Raw genomic sequence first — 14,846 nt, 5'->3', positions numbered from 1 at the left:
GCTTGATTGAACCTGATAACATTAACAGCAGAATAACCTTTTTTTTTTGCATTTTATTTTAGGTATTTATATAGAATGGAATTTCACTCAGCTGTAGACATAGTGTGCTGAATGCAGCAGGTTAGTTGGAGGTCACATTACCATATTCAACAGTATCCAGCTGGTAAAAAGTATAGCTAAATCTTACTCTAATTAAATTGTCCACTCCTATCATTCTTATTGTTTCTCTGTATGTAATCCTTTACATTTGTTTAATCTCTGGCAACAGCCTTCAGACCTATTAATGTCCAAAGAGGGGCATGGGAACTTATTGTGCTTCTGCTACAATTGCCAGAAGGCCAGACAAATAATAAAACGGAGAACTGTAAAAGTGAATGGATTAAAGTGATGTAGTAAAGAAAGTTTATCAGAACTTTACATGCTCCTCCTGTCATGACTCGCTGTGTGGCAGGCAGGAGGAGGACCCAAACGCAAAACTCACAGACACGGGGATGAACTCAAAATCACAGCTTTAATGCTGGAATGGCAGAACATAGGAAATACAAAACTAAACTGGGAAAAGTAAACTAACATACGCAGAGAGACACAGGGAGATCCACACAACATGAGGGAGAACGCGACGCCGAACAGAGGAAGACGCAGACAGAAATACACAGAGGGTTAACGAGGAAAGTGGGAACACACGGGGAACACAGGTGACACAGATAACCATAACGAGACAGGGCGGGGTGAACATAACGCTGACGGGTACAGGCAGAGGTTCAGACAGGAGGAGAGAGAGCACGGGAAGAACGCAGACATAACGGGCTAGGGAAAACATAGAATAAAGCACAAAGAGAGACGAGGGCTCATAAATACACAGAGGGGCACACAGGGGGTAAGAGTCACGAAGGGAAAACACATGAGGAACAACGTAACAGATCAACCCAGGAAGCATGGCCTAAATAAAGAACAAAATACAAAAACACATGAAAACTAAGAATACTGGGCCCACATGGCCCAGGACCATGACACCACCCCCCCCTAAAGGGCTGGCGCCTGACAGCCCAAACCCGAGAAACAAAAACAGAAAACAACCCACCCAGGGCGGGAGGCGGGGGACCAGGACGGAGGGACCAGAACGGGACACAAAACAAACAACAGAAAACACAGGAGCACATGACTGTAGTCAAAATAAAGTTCAGGGGGCCGACCCAGAGCCCACAGGCACAAGAGTTCACGGGTCACACGGTCGGGGGGCCGACCAGGCGGGTGGCACAGGTGGCAGAGCTGGTCCGGAGGCCGGCCGTGCGGAAGGCAGCGGCGGCGGCGAAGGAGACGGAGCGGTTCAGGAGGCCGGCCGCGCGGAAGGCAGCGGCGGCGGCGAAGGAGACGACGGAGCGGCTCCGGGGGCCGGCCGCGCGGAAGGCAGCGGCGGCGGCGAAGGAGACGACGGAGCGGTTCAGGGGGCCGGCCGCGCGGAAGGCAGCGGCGGCTCTCCAGTGTCAGGCGTGCTGGCCATGGCCCGGTGGGCACAGGACCAGACGAAGCACAGGCCGAAGCCGCGACAGACGAGGCTGAAGACTCGGAGGCTGCTGCAGCTGACGAAGGCTCGGAGGCTGCTGCAGCTGACGAAGGCTCGGAGGCTGCTGCAGCTGACGAAGGCTCGGAGGCTGCTGCAGCTGACGAAGGCTCGGAGGCTGCTGCAGCTGACGAAGGCTCGGAGGCTGCTGCAGCTGACGAAGCACAGGCTGGACCAGGCGTAGTAGAAGGTGGCTGGATGGGCTCCTCGGGCCCTCCAGCTGACGAGGCTTGAGGCTGAACGGGCCCCTCGGACCCTCCAGCGGAGACAGGTGGCCGAACGGGCCCCTCGGACCCTCCCGCGGAGACAGGAGGCCGAACGGGCCCCCCCGGGCCCTCCAGCGGAGACAGGAGGCTGAACGGGCCCCTCGGACCCTCCAGCGGAGACAGGAGGCTGAACGGGCCCCTCGGACCCTCCAGCGGAGACAGGAGGCTGAACGGACCCCTCGGGCCCTCCAGCTGGAAGAGACGGCTGAAGCAGAAGGCAGTCTGAGGCGGAGAGAAAGCTCACGCCATTCCTAGAAGGCTGAGAAGCAGCCTGTACAGCTGACGTGGAAGGAAGCTGAACGGGCTCCTCGGGCTCTCCAGCGGAGACAGGAGGCCGAACGGGCCCCTCGGACCCTCCAGCGGAGACAGGAGGCCGAACGGGCCCCTCGGACCCTCCAGCGGAGACAGGAGGCTGAACGGGCCCCTCGGACCCTCCAGCGGAGACAGGAGGCTGAACGGGCCCCTCGGACCCTCCAGCGGAGACAGGTGGCTGAACGGGCCCCTCGGACCCTCCAGCGGAGACAGGTGGCTGAACGGGCCCCTCGGACCCTCCAGCGGAGACGGGTGGCTGAACGGGCCCCTCGGACCCTCCAGCGGAGACGGGTGGCTGAACGGGCCCCTCGGACCCTCCAGCGGAGACAGGGAGGTGCTGGCCGGGCTGAGCAGAGCCGCCAGCGGAGACAAGGTGCTGGAGAGGTTCTCCTGAACCTCCAGCGGAAACGGATACAGAGCCAGCAGGTGCGGGGACCTCTGGCACAGCGGACGCTAACTGTAGCGGCACAGGGCACGCAGCCGGCTTAGGATGCAACGGCTGGGGCTGTGCAGGGCAAACAGTCTGTCCAAAGTTTGTCAGCACCGCGCAGTCCTCAGCTGGCGGAGAAAGCTCACAAAGGCTTTCAGTTGAGGTTGGCAGTGTCTGAATGGGTTGCTGAGCTATAGACTCGGCTGGTGACTGAGCTAACTGAGCTAGAGACGGAGCTGGTGACAGAACAGAAAACTGTGCTAATAACTGTGCTACTGACTGCGTTATGGACAGAAGTGCAAGTTGTAATGGTGATTGCAGAGATGGTGGGCCAACAGGGAGTTGAACTGGTGACTGAGCTGGTGACTGGCTCTTGGCTGTTCTCCTCCGGGGAACAGGAACGGGTGCCGGGCCTGGCCGAACACCAGCCATCCCCGCCCGAGGAACAGATACGGGTGCAGGGATGAGCTGGGCTCTGGCTGCCTTAACCCTGGGGGCCGGTGTAGGTGTAGGACCTAGCTGGACCTCTGTCGCTCCCACCCGAGGAACTGGGACGGGTGCAGGAGTCGGCAGGATCACGGCTGACCTCACCCGGGGAACCGGAACAGGAGCAGGCGACGGCTGGGTGTCCATCAACCCCACCCGAGGAGCAAATACGGGTGCCGGGATGAACGGAGCCTCTGCCAGGCTGGGGACAGAAGCAGGGACCAGCTGGACCTCAGCCACCTTCTCCCGAGGAACTGATACGGGAGCAAGGGAAAGCTGGGCCCGCGCTGCCCTGGTTACAGGAACTGGAGTTGGAGAGCAGAGTTCAGGAGCAGTAACAGACACAGGGAAAATCGAGTTAGTGGAGCTAGAAACAGTGTTAGCGAACAGAGATTCATGGCGGGCCACCCCTAGTAACTCTGTAGGCCCAAAGGTGTCCATGTTAGGTGTAGCAGTCTCTAAAACAGTCATTGCACAGGAAGGTCCGGGTCTAGCAGAGTCAGTGTCTGTAATACCGGGCACAAAGGGATCCGTTGCGGACACAGGAGCATTCACACAAACTGTTTCTAAACATATAGGTTGGAGAGCAGCATAGTCCAGGAGTGAAGAAACACCATTCACGGTCTTATACTCAGCAGGTACAGGGACCTCAGAACTGTTAACTTTACGGTGTTGTTCATGAGTATGCAGCTCAATAGTCTTTTGCTTCTCTAAGGCGAGATTATCAGTCCGTGTGTTAATTGCTGCTGACCTGGGAGGAGCACAGGAAAAATAGTCACTCTGAAACATGGGCGTGAGGGTAGGTAGTGCAGGTTCAGGATTAACCGACCCAGAATTACCAGACACGGCGTTAATGGCCTCTGGGATGACGCGCATGGAGCTTACAGTGCCCGGATTCTTTAATTCAGCATGAACAGCAGTCTCTAGGGGGGTAATGAACTCAGTCTCGTGCTTAATAGGTGCGGAGGTGAACTTAGAAACATTATGAGCCCTGGAGAAACAGTCATATTCAAACTCACTATTGATTTCTGATGTGTTACGGACCTGAAAAACAGCGGACTCAGGAGCAGAATATCGTCCGAGTCGGTCCGACTTGGAAGTGGCATGGAAAAAACTGTCAGAGTCACTCACCACCGGAGTTTGCTCAGTAACTTTAGGGTGGCGACGGCGTGAGCGCCGTTTATTCCTGGGAACTGTGCCGTGAGTTCCCGAGGCAGTGGGCGCAGACACTTCGGTGATGTCGGCTGACTGAGCCGATGACGAACCGGGCTGCGCCGGAGAAACGGGGAGCTTGTGCAGCTCCGAGCGTGGAAGTCCCAGGAAGAGCGCAAAGGACTGCAGCGGAGATAGGCTGCTTGTCGGAGGCACGAAATCTCTCCTCGGCCGCCGAGTAACCCTCTTCTTTGCGCAGGACATGGGCGGCGACTGGGGAGGTGAACCGGAAGTTGAGAAAGCCGGAGGAGTTGTGGCAGGCGATAGGCTGAATCCTCCAACTCTTATCACCGTGGGACGATGTGGGGAAAAGGCAGCAGCGTTTGCAGTTTGGAGGCTGCGCGGCCCACCTAGAGCCAACCGAGTCCCATAGAAGGCAGACTCGCGCTCCCGGGCATGCCGAGCCTCCTGCCTTCTCCTCTCGTTAGGGAAGGCGGAGCCTGCACGCTGCCGGTTCCGTACGGAGTTTGCTGGGTCCATTACTGGTCGCGTTCTACTGTCATGACTCGCTGTGTGGCAGGCAGGAGGAGGACCCAAACGCAAAACTCACAGACACGGGGATGAACTCAAAATCACAGCTTTAATGCTGGAATGGCAGAACATAGGAAATACAAAACTAAACTGGGAAAAGTAAACTAACATACGCAGAGAGACACAGGGAGATCCACACAACATGAGGGAGAACGCGACGCCGAACAGAGGAAGACGCAGACAGAAATACACAGAGGGTTAACGAGGAAAGTGGGAACACACGGGGAACACAGGTGACACAGATAACCATAACGAGACAGGGCGGGGTGAACATAACGCTGACGGGTACAGGCAGAGGTTCAGACAGGAGGAGAGAGAGCACGGGAAGAACGCAGACATAACGGGCTAGGGAAAACATAGAATAAAGCACAAAGAGAGACGAGGGCTCATAAATACACAGAGGGGCACACAGGGGGTAAGAGTCACGAAGGGAAAACACATGAGGAACAACGTAACAGATCAACCCAGGAAGCATGGCCTAAATAAAGAACAAAATACAAAAACACATGAAAACTAAGAATACTGGGCCCACATGGCCCAGGACCATGACACCTCCAGGCAAATCCCCTGATAGCAGTTTTTAGGGAAATAATTTGATTTTGCAGCAAAATTGTTCCACTTCAATCGTTGGCGTCATCAGACCTCGTGCTTTTAAACCGTTCATACTATGCTCTTATCTTTTCCGATACTTTTCTTGGACTAAAACCAATAAAGACCCCTGGTACATCTCAGCATATGCAACAGATGTTAGAGGAAAAACCATTTACTCAACAAATTGTCACAATGACATCAATGGCATTCATCTAATAGGACTCAGAAAAAAGGATTTTGTATTCTCATATATTTGTCATGACAGAGGCTGCTCTATAATGACTGAGGCAGCTTGATCAGCTTTACTAACAAAGCAATCGTAAGCAGAGCCATACAGTTACTTTGTTACAGTTTCAGTCAATGGTTTCTTTCCATTAACAAAAGAATATTGATTTAAGATTTCAGGGTAGACAGATTATATGTTGTTTTAAGATTTAAAACATATTTTTCATATAATTCACTTACAAGGAGAAAGTAAAGACTATTTTATGGCAAACTTCACATCCTGTTTGGTGATTCAGTCATCACTCCTGTCTTTTTCACAGACCATCACTAACGTCAGTGATTACAGGAGAGACTAATCATATTAAATGTGAAGTCAATATTGGTTGTAATCACAATCATAAAGTCACAGTGTTGTGTTTTAGTGGCTGTAGTAATTCAGACGTTCAGACTGTGTATTGATCTGTGTCTGTTAAGGCTGATTGAACACAATAGAGACTAATAGAAAGTACTCTTTATTACATACATAAACTTGCACAATGGCAGACTCCCGTGTACAACTGATTATGTATGAAAATACACCCAGGCAACCCTGAGTTTAATATATAAAAATTCTTTTTTTAGATAAAAGGTCAAATAACTTGGTGCTCAAAACAAACCTTGTGGTTACATCATTCTATAGAGCGAGGGCATTTTATTCAATTTTAATTTCAGATAAAAGACTTAAAATATTACATTGCTCTTAAGAGTCCCAGAGGCTTGTGTACATGTAGAATTAGAAGTAAAAAACATGATTAATGAATCTATTATTCCTTACTTAGCTGATTTGTGCAATGATAGCCAACGATCTTTTTTATATTGCCTGATAAAAAAAAGTCAAGGAAAAATGGTGAGATCAATATTAGTTAAGTTCAGTATGTATAACCTTAATTTGATCTTGCGAGTACCAGGTTGGATTCTCTCTTTGCTTCACAACGTCGTTAGTTTTTCAACGCTTGATATGTTGTGCATTTAGAGACTCGAAGCAGTCTGGACATTCTCGCCTGACCTCTGGCATCAACAAAGCATTTTCACCAGACAACTGCTGCTCACTGTGTATTTTCTCTTTTTCGTAGCATTCTCTATAAAGCCCTTGTGTGGGAAATCCCCAGTAGATCAGCAGTTTCTGAAATATTCAGACTAGCCCATCTGGCACTAACAACCAGTCACTGAAATCACCTTTCTTTTCCATTCTTCTTAGGCTGAACTTAAGCAAGTTGTCTCAACCATGTCTACATGCTTAATACATTGGCTTGCTACCATGTGGTTGGTAGCTAATTTGATTTGTGATATTTCCATTAACAAGCAGTTGAACAGGTGTACCTAATAAAGTAGAATAAATAGAATAATCCTTTAATTGTCCCACAAGGGAAAATTTGGTTTTTGAGAATGTGCGTGCATTGGGAAGAAGAGATTGACGAGCTAGGCTTTGACCTCGGTGTGTAGGCTGCGGCAAAGACACATACGATAACATCGCTCTCTTTCACACACACACAGATGCATACAAACGCGAGCGATAGCATCTCCCTGGTGGGTTGCCTCTAAAGAGTCTCCTCCATCACTGACTGCAGAAACCCTTTTACTGCAACAGAGAGATCACTGCATCGCACAAACACGCAAGCATGTACACTACATGCTGACTCAAGAATACACACATAAAAGGAACACTCGCACGTGGACACACACATACAAACACGTAAAGACTGGCAAACACACGCACATACACACTTTCAAGAGTCATGGATCTACTCTGCAATACCACTGCAGCGGTCACTGCAGCCTATCTCAAATTAAAAAGAAAAAAAAAGCTGAATAGGCATTTTATAATAGAAACATTGTGTGTTGCAAACACTATTGTTGGAAAAGTCCTTGAGCTCTCTTTTACTGTGACTGCAAAAACAAAATGTGATTTTTCTTCCAAACTGGCTTTTCATGTATAATTAACCTAGAAGGCAGAAATGTAGGAAAACCAAATTTCAAATTAAAAGTGATACATATGAAGAGTTTGTTTCTGATAGGAGGCAAATATAAGGATAAAAGTAGAAGGGTGAAGTAAACATTTCACCAACAATAATAATAACTGACTACTAACTAACGATCTCCTGGTGGTTTTTAGTTACAAGATTAAAAACAGATAGGAATTTAGACTACTTAGAACTACCAAGGCAGGTGAAATGATTTACACATATTAAATATCTCTGTTAACCTCCTAATAATTGTTTACCTCACACAGATTTTGTACAAAAATAGCAATGCACGACACTGAAAATCCAAAGAATGCTTTCTTATTCCAAACATAATCCCACCACTGTAACCCAGAATGCTAATAGACAGTGCATAAACATGTTTTCTTTTCCTGACTATATAACATCACTTGTGAAGGATTTGTAACTGGGAGCATGATTACGTAGCCGTTGTTCCTGTTTGCACTGTGTTTTTTGTGGTGTAACCATAGTACAGTGAAACCCCGACTTACGAATACCCCATTTAACGAAAAATTCAAGTTACGAAGGCACTTAACGGCAATATTTCTGCCCGTGTTACGGCAAAATGCCCACGTAACGAAATCCACTGGCTCTGATTGGCTGAGCCCAGAATGCCTACAATGCCCACAATGCCTTCCGAATCATGTGACAACCCCCTTGGCGTTCGCTGTTCCACTTGAACGGCGTATTGTTGTTGCAGTTAGCAATTAGCCTATAGCCTATCGTTCACTCAAAAGGCGCGATGGGTGCTTTGACATATGAAAATTCTCGATTTACGAAACCTCGGGAACAAATTAATTTTGTATGTCGGGGTTCCACTGTATGTAGTTTTAAGGCTGCAACCAATTCTGACTCGAGCCATTTTGGTGCCCTAATTGAACTGGCCCTTTAAATAGCCAGTCCCTGAATACAATGATACCTCAAAAGTTAACTCAAACTCAGCCATGCTTAGTCTGCTTTTTCTTAATTACTATTAATAATTTGTGATTCTTAAAACACACCAGTGTAATGGTAGTTTAACTACAGCAGCTTATAATATATCAAACGTTAAGTAAACAAAATCTAATTGTTGTCAGATTTTGTTTACTTTAATTATTACAGAAATTGTAATATCTTTGGGAGACCATAAATAAATTAACTACACAGCAATTTTGACTTAAATAAACTAATGAGATTGTTTACTAAAAACAAAGATAAGGCAAACAACAGGATTATATACGTGTAGGAAATATTTCATATGTATGAAATATTACTGAAGTTAGCACTGTTCCAAAAAGAAAGAAATTGTCACTATGATAGAAGTTGAAGAAACTCATATATAGAGAGAGTGTCCCTATTCAGCTGAACCTATTTAATAAACTTAAAGAAAAGCCTCCCTCAAACAGCTGGAAGCAACAAAACCATTGGCCAAACATAAGTAACTTAAGTAAGCAAAATAATTTCATGTCTTATCTAACAATCACTCAGCGTCTCACAATTCCTCTCTTTGCATTTTTTTTAAGATCCCTTCAAATCAAGGAATACCTCATTTTCTTTTGCCGGCGTAGTTGTGGCTTAAGGCGTGTAAAATGCGCTGGGAAACATGGCCACAATATAAAACATAGTCATGGACTTTTAAATGATGTATTTAGTGTTTACCTTGGCGTAAGTCAGTACAGTCACTACTTTATTAAGGCAGAAAGAAGTGAAGGGGGCTGAACAGGGTGAGTGGGAAAATAACTGACAGGGAAATTGCAGGGGGAAATTATTGTTATTCCACAATTAAATTATATATACTGGGTGGAATCACTCCTGACAGGGCTGACCATAGCAGTGCTCCCGATGTGTGTGTGTGTGTGTGTGTGTATTTGAGAGTGAGTGTGAAACTTTATCCGTCTACCAAGGCCACTGAGGCTATACTGGCAGGGAGGAGAATGTGGAAAGAGAATCGGAAGGAGAAAGAATTAACGAGAAAGAAAAGTAGTAACATCAACAGAGTGAAGCAAAAACAGTCTATTTTAAGGCTGAGTGGGTGTTAGTAAAAACACAGCAAACCCCCCTGTAATGAACCTATTTGGACCAGTGACGACAGTACAGTATGTAAAATAAACCATCCTTGATTTTTGTGGTTGAAATCAAACCTGGGTGACACTGTATGTTTAAGCATAAACATAATGCAGATGCTGTGAAAAATCCTTTCATCCTGAAATTCGGCCATTTGTCAGAGAAATTTGACCTCGTCCTTGTCTTAAAGCATTAAAAACACACTGTCAAACATGAAAAATGAACGGGTTTCAGATATAAAAAAATGACCACTCAGTCTTCATTCTTCTCGAAACAATGACTCTTTGAATACACAAGGTTTCGGGTGATATGTAAAGTAAACTAGGCCCATTTTCTATCCAATAAAATTAATGATCCATGAAACTTGGGGGAAAAAAACAAAGAAAATGGTTGCACTGGCTTGTGTGGATGTTGGCTTCAACAAGCCTCCAGAAAAATTATAATGTAATATAAATTTTGGAAATCCCGGGTATTCTATTGTAACAAGGATCATTCATTAACTCATGACTTCACTGTGTACTTTGTCCCGTGAAAAATTGACTTCAGGCCATTTGAACAGTCCTGCATGTTCTGATGAAGGAGGTCATAATTTTTTTTTATGTTCTCCCCACATCCATTTGGAAGTTTCTGTCTATTTTGATTATATAGAATCAGTGGTACAAAATCTGTTTTTAATTCAATGTAAAATAATATTTTTATAAATAAAAACACATAAAAGTAAAATCTTCCACTTTTACTTCTACTTTTAATGTATTTTAATTTGGATGAACTTGTGGATGCTTATTTACAGCTTAATTATGTGCTCTTGCTCTTGAGAAGTCAAGTCCACTTGAAGTCGCCATCTGGGAAGTGAAATTGGTATATTGTGACGTAAATTCTTAGTGGATAAATTTGTTGGGTCATGAAAAACAAGCAGATATCTGAACATCCCTTGTGCTCTCCATCTAGTGACGAAATTTGACTTGGACCCAAGTCGACCCTTGAAGACTCATGGACACAGAAAGTATAGTTAGAGCTTTAGTTGTTTTAGAAAGGTGACATATAAGGCAACACGGTGGCACGGTGGTTAGCACTGTTGCCGCACAGCAAGAAGGTCCTGAGTTCAATTCCACCATCAGGCCGGGGTCTTTCTGTGTGGAGTTTGCATGTGGGGATAGGTTAATTGGATAATCCAAATTGCCACTAGGTGTGAATGTGCGAGTGAATGTGAGTGTGAATGGTTGTCTGTCCCTGTGTGTTAGCCCCGCGACAGACTGGCGACAGCTGGGATAGGCTCCAGCGCCTCCCGCGACCCTGAAAAGGATAAGCGGAAGCGAATGGATGAATGGAATGGGACATATAAAAGGGAAAAACGGAACCCTTAAAACCTCATTAAAGACATTCATCACTTTGTTACGCTAAGAGGGCATTTTGCTGGCATATTTGGCGATCGTGGCTCAAGAGTTGGGAGTTCGCCTTGTAATCGGAAGGTTGCCGGTTCGAGCCCCGGCTTGGACAGCCTTGGTCGTTGTGTCCTTGGGCAAGACACTTCACCCGTTGCCTACTGGTGGTGGTCAGAGGGCCCGGTGGCGCCAGTGTCCGGCAGCCTCGCCTCTGTCAGTGCGCCCCAGGGTGGCTGTGGCTACAATGTAGCTGCCATCACCAGTGTATGAATGTGTGTGTGAATGGGTGGATGACTGGATATGTAAAGCGCTTTGGGGTCCTTAGGGACGAGTAAAGCGCTATATAAATACAGGCCATTTACCATTTACCATTCACTTGTCCCCTTTAGAAGGAAAAATCACTGCAAATCAGTACAAAATTGTTCTGAGTGATCACCTGCTGCTAGTAGAGTTTCAGAGTCTTATAAAGTCATTAGAAGGACACACCAGTGTTAATCTGGTGGCACAATATCAACAACAGTAGTTTTCTTTTTTAATTGCCACATATCTATGTCCTGCCTACCACATGTACTTTCCTTCTAGGATTAAGACTGATTGATCACTGGTATTTTCTGCATTTTTCTGTCCATATCCTCAGAAAAAAAAAAATTCAGAGAATCAATAAACGCTGTGTGTATGTGCGTGTTTGGCTGTAATGACAGTCAGCCTTGTTTTTCATTCCGCTTTATGTCGATACTAGATATGAGACACAGTGTACAATATGAGGCAGCTAATAGGCAGAGACAGAGGTGACCTGCTTATGAGATATACGAGAAGAGGCTTTGAAGAAAGAGTGTGGGTTTATACGTACATGTATTAATAAATAATGAAATAACAGTATATGCTCTGTATGCATATGATGGCGTTGCACATAATCAAAATGTCTAAATTCAAACATTTTGTTTTGAAGAGATTTAAAATGAAATTGATGGCTTTTATTGAGAGCAATAAGCCATCCTGTGTGTGTTTTTTTCCTTAGTAAACTGACTAAATATCTAGCAAAATTCATTGTGGTTCAGTTATCTAGGTGAAATGTTTTGAGCATGTCCAACTGGGGGAGTCAGTGGGGCAGACCCAGAGCACACTGGAGAGATTACATCTTTCAGCTGTCTTGGGAATGCCTCAGTATTCCCCCATAAGAGCTTGAGGCGGTCGCTGGGGAAAAGGAATTCAGCAAGTGTTCTTAGACTGCTTCCTCCACAACCCGGACCCTGATAAATGGTAGAAAACAGATGGATGAAGAAGTAAATTCTTACAACCATTCAGAGTTAAATTTCAAATACTTGGTAAATATAATAATTTACTCATGTTGAGCTGTAACGTTTGGTTAAATATAATAGTTGAACAACAAAGATTGTTTTCCCTCTTATAGGCTGCTTTTTGGAAGAACTCTTTATTCTTTATTGGAACTCCTCAGATGTACTTTGAATCTTTTCAGGGTTCTCGATTCACAGCTCTGAAACCTGTTTGAAACCTGTGTCTAGGGATGGGTGTTGATAAGATTTTCACGATTCCGATTCCATTTTCGATTCTGTTTAACGATTCGAGTCTTTATTGATTCTCTTATCGATTCTTTTTAAAAAAGGAGAACACTAAGATCGATTAGCTTAGAACTTTCTTTTATATCTTCTCTTTGAACAAGATAGAAATTTAGGAGTAACATGGCCTTACAAACCCAACAGTGAGATCTTAAGAGATCCAGCCTACGGCTCTTCAATGGGGTGTCACAGGGTCTCCAGGAAAAAACATTGTAAATGTAAAATAATAAAATAAATATTCTTCTGTAGCAATAACAAAGTATAACATAAATGATTCTGTAGCAATTACACAAGAATATCCAGTAATGTCCCTGCCTACAATTAAACACATTCACTTACCAAAAATCATCTGCTGTGGCAAATGGGTGCAAGCCTTTGACCACAAACTGAGTCACTGCTCGGTGACATTCGTCTATCCTGGCCTGAAAGGAGACGCTACCGGTAGACTGCAGCGAGAACTGCCAGCATCTGAGCCAGACTCTGTCTGTCTCTCTCATCATGGTCACCTAAATGCACAGTAATGGCAGGTTTGTAATAAGGCAGATCGCGCTAACATAATATGCACTGTTAGTTGATTATTTACCTGCCGCATTAACGGGAGACGACGTGCAAACGTTACCGCTGCTGCTGGGTTGAGATTCACGAGTCCGGAGCGGAATTAAAAACACGACATTCATGTAAGGTCATTGCGTGTTTTGTGAGCAAATGCTTTTGCATATTCGTAGTGTTTCCTCCCTTAAATGAAATATCTACTTTGCAAGTATTGCAAGTTGCCCTGTTGTCATCCGTTCTCGTAAAGTATAACCAAACTTATAACCGTGTTTCCTGCCAGGTAAATGACGCTCCGCAACGTGGTGACGTCATTCGTGGCGACTGGAGTCGATAAGGGAATCGTTTGTAAAAATGGCAAACAACTCCAAGGAATTGAAACAGTGGGAACCGGTTCTCAACAAGAACCTGGTTTCGATACCCATCCCCACCTGTGTCCCCTATCATTTATTAATTTTTTGAGAAGTAGTGGGAGTATTGACACTGTGATACTTCTTTATTTTAATACCTGTATCACATATTTTTGTAGCTATGTTATTTTTATTTTTTATTCATTCTTCTGAGTCCAGGGGAAACAATATTTTGATCCTGTGTATGTCGCTTACATATTGCAGAACTAACAATAAAGTGACTATGACAGGGATTTAAACCTTCTATTTCAATGAAATATATTCTGACGATTTTAAGGCCAGTGAGTTGCACCAAGATTGGCTTTTGGTAAAAAAAACTGCATCTCTGATTTCCTGTCCCTCTGTTTTTGTGTGTCCAGCACTCTCAACAACAACAACATCACCCTCATCCCACTATCCAGCTTCAACCACATGCCAAAGCTGCGGACACTGTGAGTATTACACACTCTGACATGCACAATCAAGCACAAAGAGAAATCTTCAAACATATACTCTAGACACTGATACACAAGGACTCTGTTACTGTTTTATTACATATTAATACACACCTTGTACACATGACTCAACTCACAACGGACCACTACATAGGTGATGCATAGTTCCATACTCATACCACATAATACAATGCACACATATAAAGGATGGAGGCAGAGTGTGTGATTGGCTAATCTTGCCATAATAAGAGACTGACTCTTCTATTGTTTCATGACTGTGAATAATCATGTGGCCATTACGTACACACAGGCACATAAAGACTTTCAGACAAATACACAGAGATGAATACAAATATGTGCATGTACCACACAGACACACACATGCACGCTTGAGTAATGGTAACCTCATTAATGCCACAAGAAAGACTTGTTTAGGCTCTATAGTTCAATCTGCTTTGATTCATTAAAAGAAACCTCCTTTACTGATGTTACTGATGTGAACACACACACATACAAACACACTATTGTGGTCCAAGATGAACCCAAGCCAAATTATCATCTCTGACTGATTTAAAGGGGGCTTTGATTTGTTTGTGTGTATGTGTGCATTTTCTGCTTAGTTGTGTGAAAGAGATCTTTCAGTTGCCAAGGTGATGGCACAACATCTCGAGGGAGTCTCTAATCGTAATCTCGTGGGACTTTCTGTGAGACAGACCGTGGGTTGCATTCCTTCTGGCCACACTGGGGTTGAATTCTGCCAAACCATGGCATGCACCAAATGGGATTTCCTCCCCGAATCATCATTTTCTGAGAGGC

At 45.1% G+C, this 14,846-nt stretch overlaps 1 protein-coding gene across 2 annotated transcripts in view; it reads left to right on the top strand.

The window, feature by feature from the left end:
• slit3 (slit homolog 3 (Drosophila)) overlaps positions 1–14,846 on the top strand; it is a 244,250-nt gene that overhangs the window by 163,363 nt on the left and 66,041 nt on the right. For both annotated transcript variants that reach the window (XM_026182115.1, XM_026182123.1), the window contains one exon: positions 13,956–14,027. In XM_026182115.1, coding sequence (XP_026037900.1) covers positions 13,956–14,027 — 72 coding nt within the window. The remainder of the gene's footprint in view (positions 1–13,955; positions 14,028–14,846) is intronic.

The sequence above is a fragment of the Astatotilapia calliptera genome, chromosome 2 (assembly GCF_900246225.1).
Source record: "Astatotilapia calliptera chromosome 2, fAstCal1.2, whole genome shotgun sequence".
In the NCBI taxonomy this organism is placed as follows: Eukaryota; Metazoa; Chordata; class Actinopteri; order Cichliformes; family Cichlidae; genus Astatotilapia; species Astatotilapia calliptera.
The sequence above is the reverse complement of the archived record's forward strand: the minus strand, read 5'-3'. Positions and strand labels throughout refer to the sequence as shown.